The 26,412-nt window shown below is 35.2% G+C and overlaps 1 protein-coding gene and 1 non-coding gene across 11 annotated transcripts; one reads left to right on the top strand and one right to left on the bottom strand.

The window, feature by feature from the left end:
• The first annotated feature begins 11,507 nt into the window (after positions 1-11,507).
• On the top strand, positions 11,508-16,170 carry LOC112743293 (uncharacterized). 10 transcript variants are annotated; one of them, XR_011873406.1, is made up of 9 exons: positions 11,508-11,884; positions 11,996-12,101; positions 12,208-12,263; positions 13,010-13,053; positions 13,244-13,369; positions 14,246-14,389; positions 14,679-15,118; positions 15,600-15,786; positions 15,868-16,170. XR_011873406.1 is itself a non-coding variant. In XM_072219136.1 (6 exons), exons 2-6 carry the CDS (start codon positions 12,020-12,022, stop codon positions 14,065-14,067), a joined length of 318 nt encoding a protein of 105 aa, XP_072075237.1. In that variant the 5' UTR covers positions 11,508-11,884; positions 11,996-12,019; the 3' UTR covers positions 14,068-14,152. The 10 variants fall into 10 exon arrangements, 1 of the variants encoding a protein (XP_072075237.1); XR_011873409.1 differs by having other exon boundaries at positions 12,954-13,053; XR_011873412.1 differs by having other exon boundaries at positions 12,208-12,377.
• Positions 16,171-20,345: 4,175 nt separating this feature from the next.
• LOC112764586 (small nucleolar RNA R71) lies at positions 20,346-20,452 on the bottom strand. The gene has a single exon (XR_003183250.1). It is a non-coding gene; the product is annotated as a small nucleolar RNA R71 (small nucleolar RNA).
• Between the last annotated feature and the right edge of the window lie 5,960 nt (positions 20,453-26,412).

Raw genomic sequence — 26,412 nt, 5'->3', positions numbered from 1 at the left:
AATCAATTTAACTTTGCCTATTAAAATAGTTCCTAATAAATAGTTCTAACTAATGAAATAAATCATAAATAGAAGAATGTATCTTTTTGAGAGGTACTTTAGTTACACCTCTATATTTATTCTCAAATTTTTTTATTGTTTTATTAAGTCAATTGTTTGTTATTTGATTTTTGTTATGAATTTTTTCATGACAGGTTTTCCAATCATCTTAAGAAAAGGGTCAATAATAAAGTACATGTTGAAGGATCTATCATTGAATCATACCTAATTGAAGAGATTTCTCACTTTTATGAGTACTATTTCACCAAACTAGCATCGACACAAATGAAAATGATGACGGTGATGATTCAATGCAACCAACTTTGTTTGTTTTTAATTTGCTTGATTATTTGGCTGGTGAATGCAAAATTTGTTATTTAGATGACAAAGAATTTAATGCAGCCATAAATCATATACTAATAAACTGTAATGAAATTAAGCCATATATTGAATGAGTATTTATCTTCCTAGATATATTCTTACTATTAATAACATTTTCTTTTATATTAATAATTTTAATTTTTTTGAAATTCATGTGCTATAGGATCTTTGTGTACTTAATACATTAAGATCATATTATTTTAAGTGATGAACAAGTTGATTAATTTATTGAAGCAAATTTTGTAAAGTGGTTTATAAATTATATAAGTCAACATGATATAATAGTCTTATTGTACACATATTTTTTGGTAGATGACATATTATATTCTAATTTATTGGTTTTTATTTAATGTAGGTTCATGATCCTTTAAATAATGTGACGGATTTAAATATTCATTCCTTGGCATGAGATCCTTTGAGAATTGTTAGATGTTGGCCTATCTTCAAAGTCAATGGCTTCAAGTTTCACACAAGATCTCACTCAAGTGGGAAGTCAACTCAGAATTATAGAATATGTGTCAAAAGCACAGGTTATGGTGAATATAAAAATGATTTATATGGCCAGCTTGATGAGATTATTCAATTTGAGTATATTAGGCTACCACTAAAAAGAGTTGTACTATTTAAATGTTAATAGTTTGATCCTATAATTGGCAAAGGAAAAAAGATAAATAAAGAGTATAGAATCATACAGATTCGCAAGAATCGACGATATAATAAATATGATCCATTTATCATTGCACACAAAGTAATCCAAATATATTTTGCTCCTCATCCAATGAGCAACATCAAGAGAAAAGCAGAATTGTGGTTTGTATTCAAGACCAAAGCAAAAAGTGAGATTGAGATTGAAATAACGGACGATTTTACATATCAGGAAGAAGCAACAAATCAATCTAATAGTCATATCTCAGATGATATTGATATTATTGTTGACTTATTGGATACCAATAGTACAGAAGAAGAAGAAGAAGAAGAAGAAGAAGAAGAAGAAGAAGAAGAAGAAGAAGAAGAAGAAGGTGATGATGATGATGACGACGACGACGACGACGACGACGATGATGAGACACTTGGGGATGAGAACAAAAACATGGACAAGGACATAGACGAAGAAGAAGATGAAGACAGGGACGAAGACAAAGAAGAGGATAAGGACAAAGATGATAACGAGGACGAGAAAAATAAGGATGAAGATCAAAATGAATAGCATGAAAAAATATACTATAAAAAGTATTCAATTATATTTTTTTTTAATTTTTAATATACCTTAATTTTATGAAAAAGTATATGACTTTTTTACTTTACATGATTTTTTAATTATATTTTATTTTTACTTTTTTTAGGAGATTAAATATAATTTATTTTAAAGATTTTTATATATGTCATTCTTTTAGATACACCTTATCTTAAATTTATTACAAAATTAAATTTTGAATTATTATAACGTAATAATTAAAAGAATAAATTAAAAAAATATGAAATAATTAAAAAAATAAAAAATTAAATATAACAATTTATATTAGAAATTTAATATTAAATATAATAAAAATAAAAGAATAAAAAGAAAAAATGCTCATAAATATGATTAAATCTAACAAAAAAAATGAAAGAAAAATTCAAAAAAGAAACAATGTTCTTCAAAATAACAAAAAAACATAAGTGTTATATAACATATATGTATTCAAATTTTGTTTGCTTTTACTTTTATTTGATTTTATTCTATATTTTTGTGTGGATTAGAAAATAATATTACTAATATACGAATAATGTTAAAACAAGTTAAACTAATTTTATAAAGGCAAAAAAATTTAGTTGTTATAAAAGAGTGCATAAATAAATATTAACTACCTATTAATCTAATTTTTTAAAATAAATATATGTAGAATGAAGGGATGACGTTCTTGTTGGTGACATATGGTATACTAAAATGAACAGTAGTGTCACATGACATAGCACAACTTTGTTCGCGTGTCAATCATGTGCCACGTGTTTTAAAATAATTTGTTCACATAATATTAATATGCTATCTTTAAAGTGATTTAAATTGATTCCAAAATTTCACACATGACTCATTTTAGCTCTTAAAATTAAAAAATACTAATCAAATTAGCCCCCTAATAATTCTCTCATTTTTTATTTCATAAATTTAAAATAATTAATATCTTTTAAATCTTCTAATTTTTCATCCATCTTTTCAAATGTACATTAAATAAAATTCTTGTTACATAATTGAAAAAACTATTTCAAGAATCTTTAAAATACAAAACTAGGAACTGATGATGAAAGACGATTTAATATTCTTTTGTTTAATTTGTTTGTTTTCTTACTGGATTAGGCCATTAATCATTTTTCAATTTTGACAATATATATGGTTTTTGAATGAAGGCGTGTGAAGGTTTGATTTTGATAATTAATTTAAAAGAAAGGAAAAATAGAAAAAAATAAATATTTATTAATATTTATATAAAGAAAAATTTAATCATTCTCATGGTATAATTTTCAAACCATTTAGACTAAAATAAAAAATGCATATTTTAGTCAATTATATATTTATCTTATTGAATTAATATAATTACATCTTATAAAAGTTATTAGTATTAAATTATTATACAAATTATATGATCAAAATAAAAATTTAAAAATATTTAAAAGAAATTCTGTATTTATGCAATATGCAAAAAATAAAACAAAAATTAAAGGATTCAAAAAATTAATTTTAAATTTATGAAATAAAAATGAGAAAAATTATTTTAGGAACTAATTGGATTTACAATTCTTTAATTTTACGAGTTAAAATGAGCCATGAATAAAAATTTAGAGGTTAATTTGAATAGCTTAAAATAATAATATTAATAACACATTAACAAATTATGTTGTGACATGTAGCACAAAATTGACACATAGACAAATTATGTTATGACACGTGGTGTTACTATCCATATCAGCATGTCACTTGTTGTTAACAAACACGTCATTCCTTCCTTTTATTTGACCAAATATTGTTTTATAACATGTGGCACTAACAACGTCAGCATACCACGTCAACACGGTGTTAATGAAAATTATCTGAAAGGCTAATGTGAGTTACGAAGTGAAAATTCAGGATTTAAATTGAAACAATTGAAATTTCAAGAACTAATTTAAGATTGGAGACAAATTTTAGGGAATAATGTGAGTATTAACTCGTGTTTTAGTTTTAGTTTTTCTCGGTATTCCCCAACTTGACAGATCAAAAACTAATCCACCGCGGTATTAAACTCCATTTAAGGATTTGTCGCTGGCCAATGGGTTGCTACATTCACAAGGCGAGATTCGAAACCCCCAACACTTGCTTAAGCGAGCTAGTGAGCTAACTACTAGACTAACCTAATTTAATTAACTCATGTTTTAGTTTAATTATTTTCAAAATTACATAAATGGTTTATCACATAATTAAGCCCATGTGGTCTTAGTCATGATGATTGTGAGCAGTTTTTGCTTGCCTGAAGGATGTCGAATACTGCTTCCCCAAACAGAGGTATGGTTTCCTTGAAAAGACAAAAGAGAAAGAGAAGTTTTTTTAACAGAAGAGCATATATAAGATAAAAATTTATTAAGAGTATATAAAGAAAAGCGTACAAGAGTTTTGTCAACAGTATACTAAAAAATTTTGAGTTAATCTATAGCTCCTACATTAGACACTAAATGCTAGATTAAAGAAAGAGATTGCTTTTAAGTAAATTATTATGCTTGGCTTTATGCCTTAAAAATGCTATTCAGAAAAAATATGAAAAATGGCACTTTGCACTTACATGTCCATAAGCGATCATTTTAGTACCTTATACCAAGAAATAATTTAAAAATATACATTAAAAATCAACTCCTAAATAAGTCATAATGTATTTTATATAATTTCAAGATAAATTTTATATTTTAATATATATTATATATGATTGAATGATTTGATGACTAATTTTTTTTTTCCCGATATACGTAGCATGGTTGATTTCTCAATTATGGTATAAGAGGAGGAAAAAGAGCTTTCAAGTGTTTAACTAGGATTGCACTTGTGTTGTTTGTGTTTGAATCTTGTTAATCGGACAATCATATTATTTACACACTAAAATAAACTACTAAAATTAGTTACTATTATAAAATATATATTGAAATACAAAATACATATTAAAAATATGTTAAACAATATATGTATTTATATATAAATACATAATAGCTAATTTTGGTGACTGATTTTAGCGTACAAATAATTTTTTGTAATCCGATTATTTAGTGATAAAGTTTATTTTACAACCATACTATATGTACACTAAAATCAAATTAACTACTAGTATAAAATACATAATGAAATATAAATACACATTGAAATAAATTAAACCACATATATTTATACACAAATATATTAATAGCTATTTTAGTGATTAATTTTAGTGTACAAACAACATTTTTGTTTATTTTATGACTTATGCCACCAACTGTAAATCAGAGACTCATCAGAGAGATGGTAAAGTAGTTATCCAATAAGAACATATTTTCACATATATTTGCATTTAATTCATGTATTTTCATATAGTTTTATTTAGCATCTTGATTAATAGTTTTAATAGAGATGGTGTCATTCTTAAATTTCATGCATGTTAGGCATCTATAGAATTTTTGATATTTTGTAGGATTTGTGAAAAAATCAAAGAAAGAAATGAAAATAAGCAAAATAATTTAATTGATCAGGAGTATTTTTTCAGTTATTTGTCTTATTTTGACAATATCTATCTCATCCGAAATCCTGTTAATATGGCTGATGAATTCATATTTGACGATATTTGGTTTGAATTGAGTAGATTTCATTACACAAACTCACATTTATTCATCTAAATAGCATACTTTTGTGCTTTCTCTCTAAATTGTACATAATTGTGAAAACATGTTCTTTTGTGCTTATTTTGATTAGTTTATTCCATTTACCTTCCATTCGATACCTTGATATTATTTGTGAGTGATTTCAGATGAATAAGGTAGGGATGGCTTGGTGAGAATGGAAGAGGAGCATACAATTGGGAGAAAACATGAAGAAAACAAAGGAGAAACACACAGCCATGCGTGCGTGCGCACAAGAATGCCCCCATTAAAAAGTCATGTAGCTCGCGATTTTGTGGGTTTCTAGGCCCATTTTTGAAGTGCTGAAGGCTGGTTTGAGAGGCTATATTAAGGGCATGTCAACACATATGAGGGGAGCCAACTTAAAATAGGAAAAACACATAGTAGGAGTACGAGTAGTGTAGATTGGGAAATTCTCTCTTAGGTTTAATTAGGGTTTGTAGCATTTTATACTTCAAGTTTGATTTTGGATTCTAGCAATTTTTATTATAAGTATTTCTTTAATTATCTCTTTTATTATACCACTTGCTCTACACTTTCTTCTACTTTAATTTCTGGTACACGAAATTGCAATCACACTTTTGCAACTCCGCACAACTAACTAGCAAGTGCACTGCGTCGTCCAAGTAATAAAACCTTACGCGAGTAAGGGTCGATCCCACAGAGATTGTCGGCTTGGAGCAAGCTATGGTCATCTTGTAAAATCTTAGTCAGACGGTTTCAATTGGTTATGAGGTTTTGATAATTAAAAGATAAATAAAACATAAAATAAAATAAAGATACTTATGTAATTCATTGGTGGGAATTTCAGATAAGCGTTTGGAGATGCTTTATTGCTTCTGAACCTCTGCTTTCCTATTGTCTTCATCCAATCATGCGTGCTCCCTTCCATGGCAAGTTGTTTGTTGGTGGATCACTGTTGTCAATGGCTACTATCTGTCCTCTCAGTGAAAATGGTCCAGGTACAGTTTTTAAACGGCTAATCATCTGTCGGTTCTCACTTGTGTCGGAATAGGATCTCTATATCCTTTTGCACAATGTCACTGCACCCAACATTCGTGAGTTTAAAGCTCGTCACAGTCATCCCATCCCAGATCCTACTCGGAATACCACAGACAAGGTTTAGACTTTTCAGATCTCAGGAATGCTGCTAATTAGTTCTAGCCTATACCACGAAGATTCTAATCTCACGGATTCGGATGCTCTGTTGTTAGGAGAGGCGAGTTAAATCCATGGATTATAGACCCAAGAGATTATACTCTGGCTATCGTCCAATGACTACGTTGAACATCATGTAGACCGCTTGTGGTTGTCAGGCACGCGGATCTTGGCTAAGCGAGTAACGAAGATAGTGGGTGATTGTCACGGGTTACCCCTTCATTCTGACTTAAATGAATTAAGAACGAAAGTATATCTTGGAGAATAAGTAGGCGTGAATTGAAAGAGAAACAATACTACTTGCATTAATTTATGAAGAACAGCAGAGCTCTGCACCTTAATCTATAAGGTGTAGAAACTCCACCGTTGGAAAATACATAAGAGAAAAAGGTTTAAGCATGGCCGAATAGCCAGCTTCCCCAAATGTGAAAAATGGCATAAGCCCCCTAATACAATAGTAAAAAGTTCTATTTATACTAAACTAGTTACTAGGGATTACAGAAAATAAGTAACTAAGTTTAGATAGTGCAGAAATCCACTTCCAGAGCCCACTTGGTATGTATTTGGGTTGATCTTTGAAGCTTTCACGTGCATATGCCATTCTTGGAGTTAAACACCATCTTGGATGCCAGTTTGGACGTTTAACTCCAGTTCTGGTGCCAGTTTCGGCGTTTAACGCCAGAAAAAGGGTCTCTGGTGGGCGTTTGGATGCCAGTTTGGGCCGTCAAATCTCGGGAAAAGTATGGACTATTATACATTACTGGAAAGCCCAAGATGTCTACTTTCCAACGCAATATAGAGCGCGCCAATTGAGCTTCTGTAGCTCCAGAAAAACCACTTCAAGTGCAGGAGGGTCAGAATCCAATAGCATCCGCAGTCCTTTCTTAGCCTCTGAATCAGACTTTTGCTCCTCAATTTCAGCCAGAAAATACCTGAAATTACAGAAAAACACACAAACTCATAGTAAAGTCCAGAAATATGATTTTTGCATAAAAACTAATAAAATATATTAAAAAGTAACTAAAACATATTAAAAACTACCTAAAAACAATGCCAAAAAGCGTATAAATTATCCGCTCATCAAATTCCTTTGTCAATATATACATAGTTTTGCAATTTTGGATTTCTAGTTGGTTAATTTGATGTTTGATGATTATTACATGTTTATTTGAGTTGCTTTTATTTATTTTGAGCTTTTGTGATTCATAGCTTTCATTAGTTTATCAATTTTGCCATGTTTTATGTTTATGCCCATTATCTGCTTGATGAAATGCCAATCTTAGTTTTGGGGTAATTTCCACCCCTTGGATTGGGAAAAATGAGTTTATGGATTACTAGAGGCATAATGTCCAACATTTAGTGATAATTCTTTGGTTGTTAGTTGTTATTGTTTCTACTAACGCTAGCTTTTTACCAATTAATTTGGTAAGTTAGCTAGGATTTGAGGATTAATGACAATTATGCTCACTTAACTTATCCTTTGATGTTAGGGGTTGACTTAGTGAGATTAATCCATCATATTTATCATAGTTGTGGTTATGGCAAGGAACAGATTTAATAACTCATCCCAAGTCAATGTTTCATTTATGTTTTGAACCATTTTTCCATCATTTTATAGCATTATTTGTCTATACTACATACATAGTTCTTTTATTTCTTTCATTAGTTTATTAATTGCAACTTTGTTTTGTTCTTTAATTCCTTTATTTTGTTTTCTTTCATTATTAAAAACCCTCTTTGTTTTCTCGCAACCAAAATTGTGCGCTCATTGTCACTAGTTCATAGGGAGAACGACCCGGCAGTCTAAATACTCTCGGTTAAGTTGATTTGAATTGTGACATCTACAGAATTTAAATTTGATTGATGGTCAATTTTTGGGTTTGGAACTATACTGGCAACGAAAATCTATTTTGTGAAAATTCCTAACCCGCTCTAGGCCATCGTCAAATTTTGGCGCCGTTGCCGGGGAGCTAGCGTCATGAGTGCTATATTTTGGTTGTTGTTAATATGTGAATAGTGTGAATAGATACTTTTTTGTTGTTTGTTTGCTTTTGTTGGTAATTAGGATTTTTTTATTTTGTTAAAGTGATGTCTTTAGCTTTTATTTTCAACTTTCTCGATGAGTTATCACCCTCTTGGTTTGGAGTTTGGTCGTGATCATATTATAGGGTTTGATGACTTAAATTTTGGATTGTATCATGGGATTGGAGCATCAATTTTGGAAGGAGCAATCTCCTCTATACTACAATGAACCATACCCTTCCAATGCACATACCCCCAACATAATCCTCAACCACCACATTTTCAAACACCACATCACTACTACCAATAACCACATCCATACATACACCTCAAGACACTTACCAACATGAACTACCTCCTATATATACAACCTTTCTCCCAAACTATGAACATCATTCTTCTCCCCAATGTGAAGCTTTCCCACCCTTGACCCAAGACCATCAAGACCTTCAAGCGTTTCTCCAAGAGCAAGAAGGATTCCGAAGGACACAAGGGCAATTCATGGCGACCATTGGTGCAGAATTTACAACCACAAACTAACCGGCAAGTACATTGGGTTGTACCAAGTAATACCTCAGGTTAATGAGGGTCGATCCCACGAGGATTGATGGACTAAGCAACAATGGTTGATTAATTTACTTAGTTAGACCAGAAAATGTTGTTGAGAGTTCAAAAAGCATTAAACAGTAAATTCAGAATATCATAAAGCAAGCATTAAACAAGTTGAGAAAACAATATGGAGAAGGCAGTTAAGCCTTCAGAGTTATATATTTTCTGGATTGACTTTTCTTACTAATTTATTTTAATCATGCAAGATTTAATTCATGGCGAATTATATGTGACTAGACCCTAATTCCTTAGACCTTTCTAGTCTCCTCTAATTCTCATCAACTGCCAATTCCTTGGTCAATTAATTCCAATTAGAGGGTGAAATTCAAAAGTTTATATGCCACAGACATCCTAATTATCCAAATATAAGAGGATTATATGTCACGTATCCTGTTAAATCTAGATAATTAAAATTTAGGAGAAATTATTTTCAAGCTTTTGTTCAAGTAAAGAGCTTTTCCAAGTTATACAAGAACTCAATTAGAAAGAGGGTCATACTTCCATTCCACCCAAATTCATAAGATAAAGAACGAAAACAATTCTTAAATTTTAAATCAGTACATGAATTAAAATAGAAAAACAATAGAATCAATCCATACAAATAGACAAAGCTCCTAACCTTAACAGTGGAGGTTTAGTTGCTTATGGCTCAGAGAGAAAAACTGGGATTCAGGTAAACTGTGAATTGTAAGTAATGCAGAATAATGGATAGAAGTTTCTTTTTTTCTTTTATATCTAATCCTAATTAATTTAAAATCTATTTTCTAAAACTAAAAAAATATCTTTTCCTATTTTAAAATAAAAATAGTTTAAATCAGAATTAATTAAAGAATCTGCCCCTTGTAACGTGGGGACCACTTGGCTTCACTAGGATCATGCCTGACTTCATGCTGTTCACCACACAAGGCGCCTAACTTGAACTGAAGAGCACGCCTTACTTGCTTGATTCATGGGTGGACCACGCCTAACTTGATCTTGCCCTTCACTGATGTGCCTTACTTTGATTAAGTAACAAGGCCTTGCGCCTTACTTGAAGTGAGGGATGGAGGCTGCACCTTACTTGGTACAAGAGGCCTTCTTTGCTGCGCCTTACTTGTACCCTCCTGAGAGTACAAGTTTCCATGGCGCCTAACTTGGTTTCCTTTGCGCCTAACTCGCCATGAGTCGCCATAACTTGCGTGTTGTTGTTGTGTCTTGCGCCCAACTTGAGACGTCTCAAGTTAGGCGCAGCCTTGGTAGAGTTGATGGAAGAGAAGTATGAACTATTATATATCGTTGGAAAGCTCTGAAAGTTAGCTTTCCAATGCCACTAAAATCACGTCCATTGAACCTTTGTAGCTCGAGTTATTTAGGTTTGAGTGCAGAGAGGTCAGGGTCTACAGCATCATTTGCCTTCTTCTCTTTTTCTGCGGAAACTCCATCAAATCCAGCCAAATGCTACCTAAAATAAACAGAATTGCACAAGACTCAAAGTAGCATCCATAGTGGCTAAAAGATAATTAATTATTGATTAAACTCAATAATTTAAATGCAAATTCACTAGGAAAAGATAGGAAAGATGCTCACACATTACAACACCAAACTTGAATTGTTGCTTGTCCTCAAGCAACCAAAACTAATATAAGCTTTGGATGTGAATTTGCATGAGAGTGAGAGTTCAATTAAACTTGTGTTTCTTCTTGAAGTGAGGTTTACAACTGCAATCCTGAATAGGTTTGGCATCTCACTATCCTTTGAATCAAAAGAATGTTACGGTCACTCGGAATTAGAATCCGGATAATATTATGAATTCTCTAGTCTTTTATATTTCATCTTAATCCTTGAACACATCAAATTTCTTTTTGGTGCTTTGCACCTTAAGCCTAGCTGTGACTTTAAATATTTTGTCTCAAGCTTCACTTGACACAAAAACACCACAAGCTCTTAACTGGAAAACTCTCTTTAAGTTTTGGTTTTTTTTCAATTACTCCCAGACAGTGGTGCTCAAAGCCTTTGGCATGCCACTACAAGAAAAAAGGCCTATGGCCACGCTTTTTTTTTTGCTACGCTTTAAAAGCATGGCCAAAAGTGGTCAATGGCCACGCTTTTGTGAGGGTGCCGATTGAATAGAGATTCGGCCACGTTTTTTCTCGTTACGCTTCAAAAGCGTGGCGAAAAGGGTCAACAGCCACGCTTTTGCAAGGGTGGTAGTTGATTAGAGATATGGCCATGTTTTTTTCTGCCACGCTTCAAAAGCGTGGCCATAGACAAAAATAGGAACGTTTTGAAAGCGTAGCAACAAGGTTTCACTACAGCAACTTTTATAAAGCGTAGCCATATCCTAATGTTCTTTTGGCACATTTTAAAAGTGTGGCCATATCCTAGTATTTTTTGGCATGCTTTAAAAGCGTGGCTAAAAGGTTTTAAAAAAAGAAAAAACCTAATAACCCGCCCCAAACCCAATAACCTATGTATCCTAACCTAAAACTTTGCCGACAATTCCCCACCCTTCATCGAGACTCTCTTCTTCGAGACTCTCTCACTCTCAACTCTTACGCCATCACTCTCATCGATCTATGGATACCCTGGATGAGCTCAGATCCCCACCGTCACCAGCACCATCCTCGTTGCATCGTTAGCCTCCGCCTCGTCTCATCCTTGCCTCTGCCCTAGCATCCAACAATGTCGTCGTAGTTTCGTGCTCTCCTGTCGTCTTCCTGCGATGGCCACCATGCCTTCCTTGTCATCGCGATGCTAACATCCCATCCACCACACCTCCACCTCGTATTTGCCTCACTGTTTCTGCTTTACTCCTTCATCCCTGTTGGTGTGTTTAATCCCTTCGTCCCTCGCGGTTTCTGTGTTACCTCTAATACTTTCTTCGTTGTTAATAATTTTCAATCCTCAATGTCGATTTACTTTTTGGTTTGTGTTTCAGGATGTTAAGAACGGCATTTCGAAGATGCAATCCTTGCAATCTAACCACGCTAAAGAGTTGAAGATGCGTGAATCACTCGAAGCTAGTTGCATCACTCTCAGAAGAGGTTCTTAATAATAATAATAATAATAAATAATTTTTCAGAATCGAGAATTTTGTTCGCCTCTGCGTGTTTCATATTGCTAAAATTGAGTTTGTAAGTTTCATTGCAGAGAATGAAAATATGGCGAAACGGTACATGGAGTCTTTAAATAATCTGGATGATCAGGTGCTTGAAGTTATGCCCTGGACTCAATTTTCTTGTTTGAGTAGAGCAGGTGGTACTATAAGGATGAAATAAACATGCTTTGGATCTATGATTAAAAGTTGGTTTTAAATTCTGGTACGTAATTGTAGTGTCATCATTGAAGCTACAATAAATTCATCAATATTGTGACTTTTATGATTATTTACAACCACTATCCAGTTGCAATTTCAGCTGAATTAACCAATTTTATTCAAAGTTAGCTGCAAATTTTTATAACTGTGGGTTTGGTACGAGGCCTGAAAGTAGAAATAGGGGGAAAGAAATTTTCATGGACTTAATTTATGTAAATTTCTTTCTCTTACTCTTAATACTATTTGTTCCTTTGTCAATAATGTTTAATCCCTTCGTCCCTCCGCCTTCGTCCCTGCTGGTAATGTATTAAATATCAGTTCTATTAGTTAAAAAATAATGTTAAATAATATTGTTGAAGTAAAACAGACCTAGAAGAAAGTCACATTGAATAAGATGTTGAGTCGAATGCAAGGTGTTTGGTTTTAGTTTTGGTTGATTGTCCTGTTATGAAATTAAAGCAACATTTTGTGCTATGTATGTTGGTTTTGGTTGACTGCCCTGTTATGAAATTAGTGTAGCGAGTGGTATGTGAGTTGAGGGAATAAAGGTCGTTTAAATGTGTACTGCATTTGGAGGCAGGTTGAGAAAAAAAAAGGACATGGTGTTCCTAGCAGCAATTTTTATTCTTCATGCAGGCACTCTTTTCATTCTCTCAGGCCTTATTGTCAACGCAATGCAGGTAATTAATTAAGATCCAATTTGCAAATTGTGTTGTTATATATCTAAATATGTGTTGACTTTATTTAACTATTGTCTCAGCTGACTTCTTTAACTATAGCTTCATCTGTAAAATATGTATCTAAGCTTCTTCTTTGATGGATTTATGTCATGTTGATTCATATTCTGTTTTGGTGCCTGTCCTTTATCAGATTCAAGAATCTGACGAAGCAAGAAGGAAGTTCTCAAATGCTAAATCTCCTTCTTCCTCCCAATTTTTTGGAGATCAGAACAAAGTTGCAGACGTGGCTGATCAAGCTACTTTGTCAAAGTTTTCAGTATGTATCTTTTCCGTTAATGAATTACTAATAATTTTCTGAATATACACATTCAGGTAGATAATAATAAGACATGCACATTGAAGACACAATTGTGTTCTAGGGAGCACAGTTTTCTTTTCAATTTCTTTCTGGCCATTGCAAATATAGTTCTTCATCCCGTGTTTGTAGGCATGAAAATCATTAGTCAGATAAAAACAAGGCAGGACAAAAAATAATTTCTCAACAGCCTCTTGCTAAAACTTTCCAGTGTTTTAGTGTTGAAATCCACCGTCCCAGTGTAAATTGAATAAGTTGGAATCCATTTGTTTGTGTTTTATGTTCAATTAGTTAAGCCATTTGCTATCAATACTGAGAAGCAAGCCATAAAGTTAATACATAGAAATGATGGATTTTGACATATAGTACCAGAAACCCTTAATCATGTCATAAAAAGGACAACAATGGCTAACTAAGTGGCCTGAATAGCTTTTATGCTTTATCAAAGCGTATTATTGTTTAATATAGTTAAGATGAGGTTTTACTTGTCCCATGGATTATCAAATTCCTAACCTGGTATTTTTTAGGGGATATTTACTTTTGCTTTTTGGATTTTGGTGCATTAATAACATAAAAGGGTGTAACACTGGTATTGAATCATATATTATCATTAGCAAATTCAATATCTTATATTATCCATTCAAAACAGGGGCATTTAAAAGTTGATGTTTGACAGAGTTCATCGTCTTCTATTTTCAGTGTTCATCTGCCATCTCCAATGCTGTTCATACCCTTGTTTGTGTTTTTCTTTCACTTATTATTATCCTTTATAAACTGTTTGCATTGCATTCATATATATATATATATATATATATATATATATATATATAATTTCAGGATTTCCCAAGAGTTCTGAGGCTGGCGAAGCTGAGCAACAATGGTGTTGTGCTCTTATGCAAGAACACGGGTTTTTCTTTCTCTTCCCTCAAATAGAGGAACCTTCTGGGAGGACATGGTTCAAGCCATGGTGTTTTTCTTTGTGTTAGTTTCTTAATCTACATCTGCTATTGTGCTTTTAGATATTCTCTCTTGTCAAGGTTGGGTTGTCCCAGAATTGATGAAAAATGAGTAATTGCTTACAATTAGCCTTTCTAGATTGTCTTACAATTCCTGTGCTTTTGGTTGCAAGCATATGTGGAAAAGGTTCACAAGGCCTAGTGAATACAGTTTAGAAAATTTAGCCACCTAATTTGTGGATTCTATTTTAGGAATTGTTATTTATTGTCTTAGATGTGTATTATGTTTCCTTACACCCAGATTTTTGTTTTAGGATGAGGACATTTTCTTTTGGGACGAGGACCTTGGAGTTTAAGAGTTCCACCCAGATAAGAATGTTGAAAACCATCTCTGATTTCTGAAAGTTAGAAAAAATATAGTTTGATGCTCTTAGATTGTTTAATTAAAAACAAAATTGGTGGAGATTACTTCTGTTTTATTTTTTTTAAATGGGCACTCCTATAATGTTACAAAATCTTAATGATTCTCAAATGATTTTCTGTTATATATCTATCGTTAAAAGTGAAAGGCTGGAGATTTCACAACCAGCACTTGATCCTCAACTTTCTGAAAGGTCTTGCTGTAACCAGCTCTGGAGATTTTTCAATTACTTACTGTGCTTAGAATTGGGCTTTGACTTCCTTGGTATCCAAATTGAAAGGTCTTGCTAAGAGAAAAAAGTTAGAGGACTTGAAAATTGGTCCAGTTCTCACTGTAAGTACATATCTTTCATTTTCTTAAACTTAAAATAAAAATAAGTGTTGGCAGCTTCATACATTTGTGTATTATTCTCCCTAAGATATGATTTGTGCAGAGAGAACTACTCTTGAGTGCTGTAAGTGAGAAGATATGAACGAATTCTAGAGTTAATTGAAATAAGTTATACATAACTATTCTAGTGTTCATATCCATGCTTTTGATTGATGATTAAAAAGGAGTTTTTCTGGTGGGGGTGGGAGCTACGGACAATTTGCTGCTTTCAGGTTAAACACACATTTCCAAGTTTGTGCCCTAGTTGATATAGGTGTGCATTATTTATTTGTTTGACATGATTGGTAATGGTAAACTGCAGACTGTGGAGTCATATATCCAATAGTATATTAGTTGTTTGATAAATAATTACTCAGAGGTTCTTTTTAATTTTCTTACTTTATTTCACTTCTTTTTTTATTTTTTTTTATTTTTTTATGTGCAGTTTACAACTGAATCAATGTTGTAAATAGAGAAAATTAAATAGAAGAAAAGCACAGCTTAACGAAAAGCTTTTGAAGATGCATATACTCAAAATCATGTTCTTACATACTTTTGGTTGTTGTGCTTGTAAGAAGGACATACAAAATTGGAGGTTGTGATTTGAGCAGCACTGCTCCTCCTTATACCAGGTAAAGTTTCGGTAATAAGTAATTCAATTGGCTTTCTCTTTACTTTCCTAGACTTGAAGGAAGATTATCTATTTTCTTCAGGTGGATTGAAATGATGGCTCCTGGATTAGTAATATGTAATTCAAGGATGGTAGCTTGCTTAGAATCTTCGTTAGCTTGGGTACTAGTAGTGTTTTTTTGTTTCAGTAAAAACTAGTGGTCTCTTTTGTAACTTCCTATTGATTCTAAAATTTTTTCTCTTATGTAATAATATGTAAAGGAAGTAGATAATGTAATAATTGTTGTAATGATTTTGATTTTTGGTATTTTGTTAGAGCATGTCATGTGATCAATCACACTATATTTGGTGACAAGTTTATAAAGATTGGATTAGTTGATTTAAAATTAGTGGTTATTGTATAAACTTTACAATTATCTATGAATTTTATAAGATTTTATTACAAAGATTAGAGAAAGAACAATAGAACCTGAACAAAGTTATAGCTACGCTTTGAAAGCGTAGTCATATTGTACAACAGTCATCAACAGCTACACTTTAAAAGTGTAGCCATATCTCTTGCTACTAGCACTCTTTAAAAGCGTAGCCATATCTTTTGCTACTGGCACGCTTTAAAAGCGTAGCGATATCTCTCGCTGTTGGCACGCTTTAAAAGCGTAGCCGTATCTCCAACTATTGGCACGCTTTAAAAGCGTACCGATATCTTTCACATACAGCCATGCTTAAAAGCGTGGCAATAGATAAAAGTGTGGCGACAGAAAAAGCATGGCCATAGGTCACCAAAAGCGTGGTAATAAAGCAACTGGCACGCTAGCAGTTGTGACCCTTTCAAAAGCGTGCCGGTAGCTCAAAAAGCGTGGCAAAAAGCTATTGCTACGCTTTTTTCAACTTTTCGCCACGCTTTAAAAGCGTAGCAAAATCCTGGTTTCCTTGTAGTGTACTCTGTTAAATGCATTTGATCTCGACTCTTAGTGTTTTGTCTCAAGGATTACTTGACACAATCACACCACAAGTATATGACCAGGGAAATAACTCTTTGAGCTTTTAATCATGTCTGACCTCCCTAGTCATTGATGTTCAGAGCCTTGGACCTTGCTTTTATTATTATATATATTTTTCTTTTGCTGTTTCTTTTACTTCAAGGATTAAACTCTCACTTATTGCAGAGAATTCATAATAGCTCTCTAAATTTCTATTCCTTGTACATCAATATTCTTTGATTCAAATTTAAATATGCACAGTTCATATCATGCATTCAAAGTCACAGAAAACACCATCACATTTGGATAAATGAGAATACTATTAAGAATAAACTCAGTTTCTCACGCATCATATCACTTCTTTTCTTTTCTTTTTAGATTCAAGTTCAGTGAGTGGTACATGAAACATTTTTTTACTAAAAGCAAATGACAGAATGAAATAAAATCTAAGAACTAAAAGTACTAAAGATCATGTAGGCAATCAAAGCAACAGAAAACAAAAGACAACAAAATAAGAACGGAAGAGAAACAGAATGAAAGGAACTCAACCACCTCAGTTTTCCTAGTGGCCATCTCATCCTTCTGGTTGTGCTCCTCCATGAAGACGATTTGCCTTCCTTTGGTGCTATTTAAAATAAACATAAAAGCCAAAAATCGAAGCGACAACACCAAACTTAAAAATTTGCTTGTCCTCAAGCAAAGAAGAACTGAAAACAGAGAGGAACATAAAAAGACATACGAAGGAGTAAAAATAAATAGTATGAGAAAAGAAGAATAAAATGATAAAAGAGTAAAAAAAGGGTTAAAATAATATATATATATATATATATATATATATATATATATATTATCTCTTGTGTTGTTGGTTTTTTTATTTATTATTTTTTTATTATATATATATATATATAGTTATTTATTTATTTATTTATATAATATATATGTATTGAAAGGGGGGCATATATATAAACCGGGGGGGCGTGTATATATATATATATATATATGTGGTGTGTGTATATAGAGGAGGGGGAAGGAATGGTACATTAATGGGAAGGGGAGTGATGAATTCATAATTGATGATGATTTTTTGCTAGAATTGAATAGATTTCATCACATAAATTTACACTTATTCCCTTGAATAGCATGCTTTTGATCTTTCCTCCCAAATTGTGCTTGATTGTGAAAACATGCTCTTTATGCTTTATTTGATCTATTTTTATTCCATTTGCTTTCCATTTGATGCCTTGATATTGTTTGTGAGTGATTTCAGGTGTATAAGGTAGGAATGTGTTGGAAAAAATAGAAAGAGAGCATGCAAAGTGGAGGAAACATGAAGACTCAAAGGAGATGAGTTCTGAGACGTGTGCGTGCGCACAGCCCCCTGTGCGTCTGCACAAGAACCCAATCAGAGCGCGTGGACCAACCAGAGCGCGTCGTGCGTCCAGCCAAGCATCGCCTAGTGTGCGTGCGCACAGCCTCTCGTGCGTGCGCACAGGAAGGAAAATTCGCAAAGTGTGCGGACGCACACACCTGTGCGTCCGCACAGGTGTTCGCACATGACTTCGTTAAAAAGGCACGTGACTCGCAATTTGAGGGTTTTAGAGGCCCATTTCTGAAGTCTCTTAGCTCATATTGGATGAAGAATGAAGTGAATAGCATAGCATATCATTAGGGTAGTTTTAGGAGTAGTAGGAAGTTTTAGTTTAGTTTTTCTCTAAGTTTTCTTCAACCTCTACTAGGGTTTTCATTAGGGTTTTACATTCAAGTGCCATTTTCCATTTTTTATCTTGGATTTTGCTAAGTCTCATTGTAAGTATTCTCTTGTTATTACTCTTTCTAGTTATTTTGTTCTTACATTTCTTCTAATGCAAGTTATAGTTCAATTTTACTTCTCTCTTGCAATTTAAATTTCTTGTTGATGTTCATTTCATTCTTTCTACTGTCATTCTTGTTGATTGAGATCAGTTGTTGCTTTTAATTTCAAGTCTTTTCTCATTTTCACCATGTTTAAGCTTTTTGCCCACCAAGTGTTTGACAAAATGTCAAACATGGTTTTAGGCTAAGTTTTTACCTCTTGGCTTGGGTAAAGTGAGCACTTGGGTTTCTAGAGTTGGGATGTCCAACATTTAGTGTCAATTCTTGGATTGTTAATTGCTCTTGTTCCCACTAACGCTAAGTTGTTGCTAAGGCAATTAGCAAGCAATTTAGGATTTGCGGGTTAAGGACACTTATGCTCATTTAACTTATCTTCTGATGTGAGGGTTGATCAAGTGAGACTAATCCATCATAATTGTCATAGTTGTGGTTTCAACAAGGAAAGGATCCCTAGCTCACTCCAAGACAATACCCCTTTTTATGCTTTCAATCTTTCATATTTTGTTATGTTAATCTCTTTCATACTTTACTTGTTTATATTACACACTCGGTTCTTTAATTGCTTTATTAGTTCAATCATTACAATTTTGCATGTTCTTTTATTGCTTTATATGTTCATCTCTTCATTGAAAACCCCTTGATCATTATAACCAAAATTTGCACACTCGTTGCCATTGAGTGATTCCTAGGGAGAACGACCCGGGAATTAAACACTCTTGGTTTATATTTGGTTTGAATTATGATAACATTTGATCGATGGTCAATTTTTTGGGTTAGGACTATACTTACAACGCCAATTCCATTTTGGATAATCAAATTCCTAACCCATGCAATTTGGGCATTCGTCAAATTTGGCACCGTTGCCGAGGAAATTCACTTTGAGTACAATGAATGCCATGATTTTGGTTGTGTAAATATGTGAATAGTGTGAATACTTGATTTTTGGTTTGCTACTTGGCACTAGTTGTAGATACTACTTTCCCCTTTAGTAATTTTAGTAGTTATAAGTTGTTAAGTTAGCTTTTGTTTACTTGCTTGCTTGTGTTTTGCTTTTCATAATTGCATGCTTTCATTGCCTCCTCAGTTGAATGACACGGTCGCTTCCAGACCCGATCTTGGCCACTTTTGATCCAAAAATTGAAAGAATTTTAACTCGTATAAGGCAAGCTCGGCGCCGGCTAGCTTTTGTGAATAGTGAATCGGGTTCCCTTGAGGATCACTCCCATTCACTATCACCAATCGTCCGTGACTCTCATTCTTCGATCAACGAGGAGACTCTATATTCATCTGTGGGGAGTACTGAATTGTCTTTGAGTGACTCAGGTGACACTGTCATGGCAGAACCTCTGCGAAGGATTACTTTGAAAGAAGCTGGAGCACTTGATCTTAACTTGCAACCACTTCAGATTTTGTATCCGGCCTTGGATCCAAATTTTAGGCTTAAGTCTGGCATAATCAACTTTCTTCCCAAGTACAATGGGCTACATGGGGAAGATCCGCTGAAGCACCTTAAGGATTTCCAAGTTGCATGTGCAACCGCAAGGAGACACGGAGCGGATGAATCCACAGGGTAGGTCTTTGCTTTCCCTTTCTCTTTGGAGGGAAAAGCAAAGGAATGGTTTTATACTCAGCCAAGTGAAATTAGATCCAACTGGGACTTGTTGCGTAAGGAGTTCTTGGAAAAGTTCTACCCTCTTTAGAAAACAGACAAGTTGCGAAGAGAGATCTCTTGTATTGTGCAACAAGATGGGGAGACCTTGTATGAATACTGGGAAAGATTCAAGAAGTTATTGGAAGCTTGCCCTCACCACCGGATTGATGAGTTGGTTCTGATTAGTTATTTCTGTCAAAGGATGCAACACCAAGATAAGCTTCTCCTAGATACCGTGAGTGGGGGATCATTGACAAAAAAAAGACTGCAACAGAGGCATGGGAAGTTATATCAGACCTAGCTGACTTAACTCAACACTCCTGGACAAGGACTCCACATCCAAAAGTGTTGAGTGAAGTTTCTCCTTCCGGAGATGCTATTCTGACTAAGACCCTCGATGAAATGACAATCTTGTTACGTCAAATCACCCAAAGTCAACAAATCCCTCAGGCTTTGATAAATGCTCCACCTCAACCTCCTAGGATTGAAGGACCACCAAGGATATGTGGGTTTTGTGCTTGTACTACTCATTACACAGATGAGTGCCCTCAAATCCAATAGGACACTACGTTGGCGGTTGCTAACCCTTCTTATCCACAAAGGACCAATTACAACCAAGGACCCTACCAACATGGAGGTAATCAAAACCAAGGGTGGAGAGATAACTCAAACCAAAGGTGGAACCAAGCTCCCCAAGCTCAACCTAACCAAAATGCTCAAGCCTATTACCCCCAACACCCCCAAGGTCCGCAACAATACCAACAACCCCCCACAACCTCAATCTCAAGTGAAGTACCAACATCCAAATAGTAGATCCAATCCTTCTCAAGTTAACCAAGCCCCTCCTCCCAATCAAACCCACATGAATGACACAATCCATACCTTCATGCAAGAGCAAAGAGAGTTTCATAAGAAACAATATGCATACATGGCTACAATAGTCGAAGCCCTTACCCGTTTGACTCTCCCTCCTCAAACCGCACAAAGCACCTAACAAGCTTCAACTTCAAGTAGTCTACCCTCTCAACCTCAACCCAGCCCTAAAGGGAGCATAAATGCCATTACTCTCTGAAGTGGTACTAAGTTGGACTTGGACAAGAATGTTGCTATACCCGTCAAGGCGAGTAAGAAGACCAACAATGATGAGGTAGGAGAAGAGGTGGAGATGACAAAGGGTGATGATGAAAATGTTGACAAAAGTGAAGAGGAGCCACCAAAAGTCAAGGAGCCAAAGAGAAAGACCTTGCTTGAAGAGCCTTCACCCATTCCATTCCCAACTTTGGCCAAGAAGGCAAAAAAGCAAGAAGATCTTGACCCCACTTTGGTGGAAGTTTTTAAGAAAATCGAAGTTACCGTCCCTCTCTTTCAAGCCATTCAACAAGTGCCGAAATATGCCAAGTCCCTTAAAGATGTGTGCACTCACAAAGACAAGCTTGGCAATCTTAACGGAAAGTCAGTAGATGATTCTATCTCTTCTTTGCTTCCTGAAAAATGTAATGATTCCGGCCCATGTTTGGTGACTTGTTTGATTGGTGGGATTAAGTTCATGGATTGTATGTATGATTTGGGAGCGTGTGTGAGCATCATGCCACTGCCCGTATACCAAAGATTGAACTTACCACCCCTCAAGAGATCCGGAGCAAGGTTTGTCTTGGCTGACAAGAGTATTGTGTCTGTGGTTGGAATTGCGGAGAATGTCATAATCAACATTCAAGGGTTGCTTTTTCTGGTTGACTTCCACATCTTGGAGACTCCACCTATTGATTCGACTAACCCATCATCAATACTCCTTGGAAGGCCATTCTTGAAGACAGCCCGTTTCAAGCTAGACGCACACTCGGGAGTCTATTCTTTTGAGTCGGATGGAGAGTTAGTCAAGTTCACCCTGGAAGAGTCCAACAAACCCATTCTTAAGGCCTATTCCATTTTTGGGTGTGACATAGTTGAAGATAAAGTGATTGAGGATATCAAGGAACAAGGAAAAGAGGAGGTTGCCAAGAAGTCAAATTCAAAGGAACATGCTCAACCCAAGAATGGCAAGGAGTTGGAGATTTTCCTCCTTGGGGAAGTTCCTAAGTGACCAATGAAGCCATGCAAGTCCAACTTAGGACTCTAAACCAAAGTGCTTCGTGGGAAATACCCCACCATGGTGACATTTTTCTAACTCTATCTCTTGTTTATAGCTTTTTGAATTACTTGTTTTCTTGTGATATAATGATTAGCGTAGGTTGGGTTTAATAACTTTGAGTTAAAGAGGTTAAAATTCCTTGTGGACTGTGATTGTATGCTTATGTGAATAATTTGGGGTTGGTATGTTGATTTGCCAAGGTTAGGAACCTTAGTTTTATGGAGAAAAGAATTTTCTGAAACAGGACATTTGTGCGTCCGCACCATCCCGTGCGTGCGCACAAAAACTGTGTTTATCGCAATCTGTGCAGGCGCACAAGCTTGTGCATTCGCACACGCTTTGACATGCCCTCTGGTGGCAGTGCTAGCACAGCCTGTGCGTGCGCACTGCTCCTTTTCTCTGCTCTGTGCGTACTGATGCATTCGCATATTTACCATTTTAACTAGTTAGTTTAGTTAGTTTTAGCTTAGTTTCATTCACTTTCTTTGAAATAAATGAGCAATTTTGTGAGCTTTTCCTCCATGCATCCATGAACCAAGAATTAAGTGAAATTTGGCGTAATTCATGCAAATGACTCAAGGAGTTTATATATAAGTTGATGTGAATGATTCCCTTGAAAATTATTGCATAAGATGGCAAAACTTTGAGGAAAATTCTTTGGTTTATGGTAGGTGATGGAGCAAGGAGGAACAAGCACGTTGGTAACTTGGAAACCAAGTTGGCCACGCCAAAACGTGTGTGCAGCAAGGAGGAAGAAGGGGCGTTGTTGGCTACGTGTTCAGCAACAACTCCAGCAACAACGCCCAACAAATCAAGCTGCCAGGGAGAAGAAGGCATGCCCGTTGTTCCTGGCGTGTTTTGCCAACAACTTGGGCAACAACGCCAGGAAGCCACCAAAGAAGAGGCATGCACGTTGTTCCTAGCGTGTTTTGCCAATAACTTGGGCAAAAACACCAGGAAGCCACCAAAGAAGAGGCATGGGCGTTGTTGCTGGCATGTTTTGCCAACAACTTGGGCAACAACGCTAGGCAGCCTGACCTTGCCCTCTTCAAAGAAGTATATCTTGAGCTAGAAAACTCCAAATGAGGTGATTTTAGTGGCATTGGAAAGTAGACATCAAGAGCTTTCCAACCATATATCATAGTATGCGATTGGAGTTCATTTGAAGACTCAAAAGCTGGCTTTATTTAGAGCCTCTGAGAATAAGGGCGTTGTCACTGGCGTGTTCACCAAAAACGCCTAGGCAGCCTGACCATGTCTTCTTCAATGGAACATAACTTGAGCTACAGAGATCCAATTGAGGTTCTTTCAGTTGTGTTGAAAAGCTGACCTTCAGAGCTTTCCAACCATGTGTAATAGTCTATAGTGAAGCACAAAATTGAAGCTCAAACCAGAGACAACTTTGGGCATCAAAACTGATTCAAGTGTTTGGCAATAACTTAGGCCAACAACGCCCAAGCCTAGAGCCCAGGAAATTCAATAGCACGTTGCCAACGTGCTGTGAACTGGCGTGTTTGCCAGTAATGCCCAGTTGGGCCAAAATTGATGAAGACTTGCTCTGTTCTTTTTGCTCTCTTCAAAAGGGGAATACTTCCATTCATTGGACTAGGAACTTAACAAAGGAAAAGCCCATATTGCTAATCCAATTGAAGACCTCCAAATGAGTTTTAGTAGTAGTATAAATAGAGTAGAATTTTGTACTTGAGGGCTTCTTCCGGACTTTCTACTTCTTACACCTTGTGCACTTTTTACTTTGAGATACTCTTACACTTAGTTTTTGTGGAAGTTACTTTCAGAAGCAATTTTGAATTTAAGTTTTCTAAGAACTTTTTCTTCATTCTTCATTTTTCTTTACTACTCAACTTTAATGTCTACTTTTGCAATTGTTGTTGAATTTAGAGCTATGATTCACTAAACCCCATTTTCATTAGGGGGAGGAGCTCTGTTTATTTGAATGGGTTGACAATTATTCTTTTCCTTCTCAATTCAAGTGGATCATCTAAGAGGAAACTCTTGTTCTTCATAGATTCAATTACATTCGAGAGAAGGATTGAATCTACTTGAATTATATAGTGAACTTGAGAAAGGAGCCATATAACTCAGTTTAGAGTTCATCCTTTCATGATTTCTTTGATCAATACACTTTGGGTTGGTATGTGAGATGTAACCTCCCTTAGTTGAGATCCTGGAAGTTGTGTGGCTTTGGATTAGAAATTGAACTTCACCTCTTCTCATGACCAATTAGATCACGAGAGTGGCAATTGATTGTGTTGAGAGAAATTGAATCGCCAAGAGATTGGGATTCAATTATTCACAATCTGCCATAGATCTATACCCATGATTGAGAAGGAGTTGAGTAATGTCAATTCATGACAATTTACATCTCTGGTCCCTAATAATCTCTCCATCATTAATTCTCATCTCTTTGTTCTTTAGTTCCTTGAATACCTATTACCCAATTCCCTTCTATACTCTTGCAAATTTATCATTCTGTCATTTACATTCTGTTTTCTATTCCTTGTAACCACTCTTCTGCTCTTTAAAATTCTGCAATCTTTGCTTTCTTGCAATTTATTTTCCATGTCATTTAAGTTTCTCGCACTTTAAGTTTCAGTTATTTACCTTCATTTTCTTTCGCTATTCTAGTTCTTTAAATTCCTTGCTATTTAAATTTTTGCAATTATGTTCAAAAATCACAAATCTCATGAAATCAAAACCATGTTTGCTTGACTAAATATACCATTTAACTAAAGTTGCTTAATCTACCAATCTCCGTGGGATCGACCTCACTCTTAGTGAGTTTTATTACTTGATATGACCTGGTATACTTGCCGGTTGTACGTGAAATCTAAATTGTACGACCCGATATACGCACACGTTCCCTTTCGTGCCTTGTTTGTGCGGCCGCACAGACTTGTGCACCCCGCTTGTAAGCCCCTCTGGTGGGAGCGAGGGAACGGCTTGTGCGAGCGCATACCATCCCCCTTCTTATCGTCTGTGCGTGCGCACGAACCTGTGTGCACACGCACATGTGCTTTTTGTCCACAGGTTAAAAAAAAGAGTCCTTCTGTGCGTTTGCATCTTTTGTTGTGCTCACACACCCTTTTGCAACCTCTCTCGTTGCAGCGATCGCACGCTATGTGCGTTCGCTCCCTTTCTAAGTTGTCACTGTTGTACGTCCGCACAGATCGCGAACTGGGCGTTAATAGGATGAGCTGCCCTGTTGAGGGGCGGCATTCTTTTCTTTTCCTTTCTTCTTCTTGCTCTCTCTCTCTCCCTCACCTCCCCCCAGTTTCGCCGCCGCCATTAGCCGCCGTCAGCCGCCCACCACTACCACCATATCTCTACTTTTCTCTTATTTCTCTTCTCTCTTCTTTCCTTCTTCTCTTTTCTTCTCTTCCCTCTATTCACCTTCGGTGAATTTTCTCTTCCGGTCAAGCCAACGGCCGTGATTTCGCAGTGACTATAAGAAGTGCCATTGTTCCCACCTAGTTCTTGTTCTACTCAACCTTCATACCAAAGATTCCTTTTTCTTTCTTCTTTTTTTTCCCCATTTTTGTTAATATTGTTGCATTTGCTTTCATTTCTTTTATGTTGTTTGGATTAAATTTATTACTTTCTTCTTATTGTTTTCTTGTATTGCAAAGTGTTATTTCTTGATTGTTGGGTTGCTTGTTATCAATTTTGAGCTTAATTGTGATGGGCTTGCACATTGTATACCACATGTTCGATAAAATGCCTCAATAAACATCTTGTTTGATTCATATGACTTTGGCATCATATGTTTTCAATTTATCTTTTGTTAGGCATAATGTATGAATTGTGCAACCTCATTTGTGAATTCTGATGTTGATGAATTTGTGTCACCAATGCATTTCCATGCTCACATGCTTTGAGTTCAACCACCCATGTTTGCCAAGAAATTGTGTATTTTGTCAATGGGTGAGCATAAGTAGCAATTGCATTGTGTTGATAGAATCTAAGTTCAGTGTTCATC

Source organism: Arachis hypogaea, chromosome 2 (assembly GCF_003086295.3).
Source record: "Arachis hypogaea cultivar Tifrunner chromosome 2, arahy.Tifrunner.gnm2.J5K5, whole genome shotgun sequence".
Taxonomy (NCBI): domain Eukaryota; kingdom Viridiplantae; phylum Streptophyta; class Magnoliopsida; order Fabales; family Fabaceae; genus Arachis; species Arachis hypogaea.
Note: the sequence above shows the minus strand (reverse complement) of the source record. Positions and strands in the feature narration are given on the sequence as shown.